General features: G+C 34.9%; 1 protein-coding gene across 1 annotated transcript in view; it reads left to right on the top strand.

Moving 5' to 3' along the window:
- NKX3-2 (NK3 homeobox 2) overlaps positions 1-6800 on the top strand; it is an 8015-nt gene extending 1215 nt beyond the window's left edge. Inside the window, exon 2 of the mRNA XM_069976448.1 lies at positions 5661-6800. Within this exon, the coding sequence (XP_069832549.1) occupies positions 5661-6121 (461 nt within the window). The 3' untranslated portion in view covers positions 6122-6800. The remainder of the gene's footprint in view (positions 1-5660) is intronic.
- The last annotated feature ends 817 nt before the right edge of the window (positions 6801-7617 follow it).

The raw sequence follows: 7617 nt of genomic DNA, 5'->3' as shown, positions 1-7617 counted from the left end.
ACATCTATATATACAGGACAGGAGTATACAGGGCACATCTATATATACAGGACAGGAGTATACAGGGCACATCTATATATACATGACAGGGGTATACAGGGCACATCTATATATACAGGACAGGAGTATACAGGTCACATCTATATATACAGGACAGGAGTATACAGGTCACATCTATATATACATGACAGGGGTATACAGGTCACATCTATATATACAGGACAGGGGTATACAGGTCACATCGTTATTATATACACACAACTGGATGACAAGCAATGGGCAGCAGTAACATCTTCAAAGATCTGCTAACCTTTTGTGTAGTGTATACAAACATATACCTAGATTGTATTTTTCATATATAGATAACTATAAAAGACAGAGATAGATAATAGATATAATAGGTAATTAAGATTGATTATAATACATAGATAATTGATATTATATGATAGATAATAATAATACATAAATAAATAAATATTTAGACATACAGACAGGTAACTGCACACTCAACACTAGGAGAATGTATAATTCTCGGATGTACCACAAATCTATGTAAAAATGCCATTATAACAGAAAATATAAAAAAATATACACACACATATATATTCCCCCACACACACACAATATCTGAACACTATATATATATATATATATATATATATATATATATATATATATATATATATATATATATGTCACCATGGTGTATGTAACATTTGTAATCTCCATCTAACAGCAATGAAGATGGGGGAGTGGGGTCTCTAGCTCTGTCACCCTGTGTCATTGTGTAGTATGGGGAGTGGTTTTAGGAAACAGGGAGGAGCCACTATAAGGTGTACAGATGTATATATATATTACAATTTTGTGCTGCAATAATGGACACTGTCAAAAATCTGCGACGTTTTCAGCAACTAAATACTGAAGCCTTTTTTTTTTTTATAACTGATGTATATGGAGATTCAGATCTGAACAATTGTAGCAAACAGCAGACATTAGTGTGCATTCAGTCTAATAGGAAATCAGTGCTATCGATCTACAGTACTAGCAAGTCTGTATAGTTCTGAATATATGAATATATATATATATATATATATATATATATATATATATATATATATATATATATATATATATTGAACCTTAATAGATTTGCGGACATGTATGTATTGAGTTGGGAAGCCTGGAAAATCCAAGGCCGAAGTTTTGCGAAGTTCCCCGCTGCTATATTCCAGATAGCTATATCCAGCTGTGCTATACAGGGAGGGTGAGGATGTACTCATAGGGGAGATAGATAGGAGATAGATAGATAGATAGATAGATAGATAGATAGATAGATAGGAGATAGATAGATAGATAGATAATAGATAGATAGATAGGAGATAGATAGATAGGAGATAGATAGATAGATAGATAGGAGATAGATAGATAGATATAAAATAGAGAGATAGATAATAGACAGCAATGAAGACACGACAAACACTATGTTGACTATAGATCGATTTTTTCAGGATAGTTGAATAGACATCAGATGGATAGATAAATGGCAATAAAGACCTTTTCTTCGTACAAACTATAATTTCCTAGTTATATTTTGTAGATAGACATTTAGACACATACATCTTTTCCTCGAAGAATTGAGTTTTCTTTATTATGGATTGAAGCGATCGATCTATACATATCTGCCTGGGCCGAAAGTGATACTTTTACCCTTTATTTATTTTCGAACCAGATATATGAGAATTATGCGCTAGGTGGAATACAAGATACATAGGCACTATATCAATTAATATAGAGAATATAAATAAATAGATTAAAAATGCACAGATACATAGATGATATACAGCAACAGTAAAAGAGCCCATTCTATTGTTGTATAACTGTTATCCTGATAAAAAATAATAATAATAATTAGGTGACTTGTTTAATATCATGAAAAAATCTATCTATCTATCTATCTATCTATCTATCTATCTATCTCCTATCTATCTATCTATCTATCTATCTATCTATCTATCTCCTATCTATCTATCTATCTATCTATCTATCTATCTCCTATCTATCTATCTATCTCCTATCTATCTATCTATCTATCTATCTATCTATCTATCTATCTATCTATCTTCTATCTATCTATCTATCTATCTCCTATCTATCTATCTCCTATCTATCTCCTATCTATCTATCTATCTATCTATCTATCTATCTATCTATCTATCTATCTCCTATCTATCTATCTATCTATCTATCTATCTATCTATCTATCTGTCTATCTCCTATCTATCTATCTATCTATCTATCTATCTATCTATCTATCTATCTATCTATCTATATCTCTCTCTATCTCTCATCTAATTCTGCACCCAGCAGCAGGGCAGTAGTTATGTGCAGATACCTGGTGACTGAGGAGGAACCTTCTGCCCCTTTCTCCCTACTGAAAAATTAACTTCTGCAACGAGAATTAACTTCTGACCCGTTTGCTTGGAGAGGGGCAGTAACTAATGACCCCTCACCCCCTATGCCAGGACTCGGGGGCATCTTTCTGTTATTCAAGCCTATAACTTACCTTCATTACATTATGTCATATAAACTACAGTACATATCAGGATTTAGTTATCGCACTGTTGGATTTGTGTATTGATTATTGAGGTTTGTTGTATGATTGTTTTTATATACTTTATACTATATACAGTACTTTTATAACACGTATAATCACGCAGTAAGAAAACAATCTATACAATTTGTTATGTAATACTAGTTCTATACACTGGTGTTAGTACATATATAGCGGTATTATTACAGCCAGTATATAATAACCCTACCATTCAGTGGTATAATAGTAGTACAAAGTCCTATTATTATAGGACTTATTTTAATGGTAGTATGTGATGGTTCTATCAAAGTTAGCTTGTCATTTGATGGTGGTATATACTGTTTTTTATAGCATATATGTAATAGTATGTACTGGGGTTTATTACAGCATTTATTTAATAGTGATAGTATGTATTGGGGTTTATTATAGCATATATGTAATAGTGGTAGTATGTATTGGGGTTTATTATAGCATATATGTAATAGTGGTAGTATGTATTGGGGTTTATTATAGCATATATGTAATAGTGGTAGGATGTACTGGGGTTTATTATAGCATATATGTAATAGTGATAGTATGTACTGGGTTTATTATAGCATATATGTAATAGTGGTAGTATGTATTGGGGTTTATTATAGCATATATGTAATAGTGGTAAGATGTACTGGGGTTTATTATAGCATATATATAATAGTGGTAGTATGTACTGGGGTTTATTATAGCATATATGTAATAGTGGTAGTATGTATTGGGGTTTATTATAGCATATATGTAATAGTGGTAGGATGTACTGGGGTTTATTATAGCATATATGTAATAGTGATAGTATGTATTGGGGTTTATTATAGCATATATGTAATAGTGGTAGTATGTATTGGGGTTTATTATAGCATATATGTAATAGTGGTAGGATGTACTGGGGTTTATTATAGCATATATGTAATAGTGATAGTATGTATTGGGGTTTATTACAGCATATATGTAATAGTGGTAGTATATACTGGGGTTTATTACAGCATATATGTAATAGTGATAGTATGTACTGGGGTTTATTATAGCATATATGTAATAGTGGTAGTATATACTGGGGTTTATTACAGCATATATGTAATAGTGATAGTATGTACTGGGGTTTATTATAGCATATATGTAATAGTGGTAGTACTGTATGTAGTAGTGTTTGAAGCCTACCATATAATAATAGTAGCATGCAGTGTATTATAATCCAGTGGTGTTGCTGTATAATCCTAGCTGTACATCCCTGTAGTATTATACTAATGGTATTATAGAAGCTAGCGTGTAATATTGGTAATATTTCAGTAGGCATATTATATAGTGGTGTTACAATATAATCCTAGTTGTACATAGATGGATTATTATAGTCTGCACTTACTAATGGTAGGATGTAGTGGTAGTGGCTACTATGTAAGATGCTAGGATGCAGTGGTATTGTAGTAGCTAGCATGTAATATTGGTAGCATGTAGTGTATTATCATAGTAGGGATATGATATAGTGGTAATGCTGGGATGCAGTGGTATTATAGTAGCCTTTATGTAATATTGGTAGTACTGTATGGTGGTATTATTATAATAAAGACTGAATAATGATAGTAGGATACTAGTTTTCTCTTTTTTTTAGCTCCCATTTAATAAAGTTAGCATGTGGGGTATATCATGTAGAGATACTACATTCTTACCATAGCAGTACATACATATGTGACACAGTAGTGTGCATTCTCTAATGAAAGGCTGTTATAATGAGATATGTCATACTATGTATCTAAGTATCTTGTCCTGATGGTAGCATAGACTGTATTATTAGAGCTGGCTTCAGTATTACAGTTGTTTCATTATTATAGCTGCCATTGATGGTGGGATCCTGCAGCTTATAACATGTATGATAGCAGATTGCTGGGGTAATACACATGTACAGTACATACCACTTACAGTGACATTAACTGATAGTATTAGTATATAGTGCTAGGATAGCAGTAAATAATAATAGTCTGTATAGGTTTGTTGTTATACTATAGCTAGCCTATATGATAATGGCCGTGCAATTAATACGTAGTATGTAATATGCATTGTAGTATGTGGCATTATTATTATTATTATTATTATTATTGCATCATTTTCATTTTTCACTGTTAAGCATATAATATTGGTTGAATCAAGGGTAACATGTAATTCTATATTCACATCATTTTCAGTCCTCATTTTGAGCCTTATTTCAGCAGTTTTACATTTTCACAGCTATGTTTTGTTTCTTTTTTTGTTTTGCTTTGGGTTTAGCTTCCTGGAAATTTACAGTAAAAATTTGGCTAAGCTCAAAAAGGGTGTGTGAGCAAAATGCAACTACAGTTATAGTTACTAGTAATGAGTATATGGTGGTCCTGTAAGGGCAGACATACAGTATAATATAAATGGTATGTAGTTGGTAGAAATGGGCAAACATTTTAACCAGTGCGCCATATGCTTCATAATTCACTATCCATCCACTATGTGTTTATATTGACCTCCCGTGCTGACATTCACTTTTAGTAATTTTAATAATAACAAATGAACCACTTCAAACAATGAATTGGCTTAGTGGTACAATGAGAATCTGGGAGAATCTGTGCTTTCTTCTAGCAATGAATGAAGAATCAGTAGTATCAGCAGTGGTATCGTGAAGGACATGCTAGTGTGAAATGCTATTGGTATATGACAATGTAGTGTTTGTATACCTAGCAACCAATAGCATATCAACATAGCCAACATGATGGTCCCATGTTCTAGCAGAAGCATATAATAAACATATAGTAATACAGTATACATAAGCTACGGACAACATCTGCATAGAATTTATATGTTCTTCTTATGTTTGATGGGTTTCATCCCAAACCCCAAAAACATACTGACAGTTTAGTTGGCTTCTTATAAAATTGGGCCTTATGAAATAGGAGTATGAGCACCATTGGGGGCAGAGACTCATGGTGACATCTCATAGTATGTGGAATGATATTATTCTGGCTATGTAGAATGGTGATCATACATTAACTGATTGATTCATATCTTTACTTTTTATTAGATCCCAGCCCTCCAGATGAAGACCCCAAATGTGACCAGCTCCTCCTGGAGGCCCCCAAGCAAAGAAAGAAGCGATCCCGCGCAGCCTTCTCCCATGCCCAGGTCTTTGAACTTGAGAGACGTTTTAACCACCAACGTTACTTGTCTGGCCCAGAACGTGCTGACTTGGCCGCCTCCCTAAAACTCACAGAGACCCAGGTGAAGATCTGGTTCCAGAACCGGCGCTATAAGACCAAACGAAGACAAATGGCAGCAGATTTATTGGCTGCAGCTCCAGCTGCCAAGAAGGTGGCGGTCAAAGTTCTGGTCAGGGACGATCAGAGGCAGTACCAGCCTGGAGAAGTACTGAGACCCTCCCTACTGCCTCTTCAGCCCCCCTACTACTATCCCTACTACTGTGCCCTGCCAGGCTGGACACTATCTGCAGCTGCAGTGGCCGCCTGCACTGGGGGGACTCCCTAATACCAATGAGGTTCCTGAACATATTTATTTCTCCTCACTGTCCCCCCAAGGACCGGGGAGCCAAATATTTCCCCCTGTCACCCTGCTGACCTCATAGCAAGTCTCTAATCTGAAGGACATGACTTGACTTTCGGAGGATCGGCATGTGCAGGCCTTGTCCATGGTATCCATGCTGCCCATACTATGTATAGGTTTTATATATAGATATAAATTTTAGGTACAAATATTTTTATAGACTGGTGTTACGCTGGTTGAAACCAGCAAAAAGGGTGCTAGTGGGAAAGGGACGACAGGCCTGGACACCCAGTCCCTAAATGATTGCCAGGGGCAACCTACTGGACCCCACAGGATCCTTTAAATATTTTCCAATCATTTTTCTACTCGCCTCATCAATGTCTGCCTTTCCTAGCACTTTCCTTGTATAAATATATTGAAGTATTTTCATATCTAATGTGAAGATGTTTTTTCATAGACATGGGGGATTGTTCACGATGGGCCATGGCCAAGAAAACCAAAAAAGTTTGTTCTACAGGAGGTGGCGTAACCTTCAGCACCCGGGCCTGACGGCAGCCTATAGACATTGTGCACTCAGCCAGATCATTTACCCAAAAGGCTTTGTGAATATTTTTTTAAGATGCTATACTTTTTTTTAATTTATAAACTACAATTTGAAACAAAATGGTCTTGTGTTTCCTTCTTCTTAAATCTATCTATATATACACTGTATACAACTATCTAGATTGTTAACAGCCAACACTAGTGTGAGTGTAAAGGGACAACAGGCCTAGACACCTAGTCCCTCAGTGACTGCCTGGGCCAACCCACTGGACCCCGTAGGATTCTTTAAGTATTTTCGTTATTAAATTTTTTTAATTTTGCCGCTAAAATGAGTCCATTTAATTACGGTCATAATTTGCATAAACTAGCGTTTTGGCAACAAAATGACTGCCGTGCAAAAAAAGGCTGCCAAACAGACAAAAAAAAGATGTTTTGTGGTTGTGGCCTTTAAATAAAGAGTGTGATCGTTATTTACAGCTGTAATTATCAAATTAGTGCCACATTTCTGCCTACAAAAATGGTGTGTGAACATAGCCCATAGCTATATTATTGCAATTTTTATATCACGGTTATTTATGATATTGTTTTATTATATTAACATTACATTGCTGTATACAAAGCTTATCTATCTGTCTGTCTATTTATCTATCCTTTTTTTTTTCTATCTATCTATCTATCTATCTATCTATCTATCTACCTATCTTATTTACACTAGTATACAGCATAGTATATGTTAAGATAATAGACTGGTTGATAAATATATATAATAGTTGGATAAGAAGATAAATAGATGATAGATAGATACTTTCGGATGGGGGCAGCACTACTTCTGATGCTTGTCGGCAGGGGCGGTCTTTGCATTTCTGGGGCCCCAAGCAAAGTTATGTCTGGGGCCCCCCCCTCGACACGCGTTTCAAAACAATAGACCGCTGTGTGTT

This window comes from Dendropsophus ebraccatus, chromosome 7, assembly GCF_027789765.1.
Source record: "Dendropsophus ebraccatus isolate aDenEbr1 chromosome 7, aDenEbr1.pat, whole genome shotgun sequence".
NCBI lineage: Eukaryota > Metazoa > Chordata > Amphibia > Anura > Hylidae > Dendropsophus > Dendropsophus ebraccatus.
The sequence above is the reverse complement of the archived record's forward strand: the minus strand, read 5'-3'. Positions and strand labels throughout refer to the sequence as shown.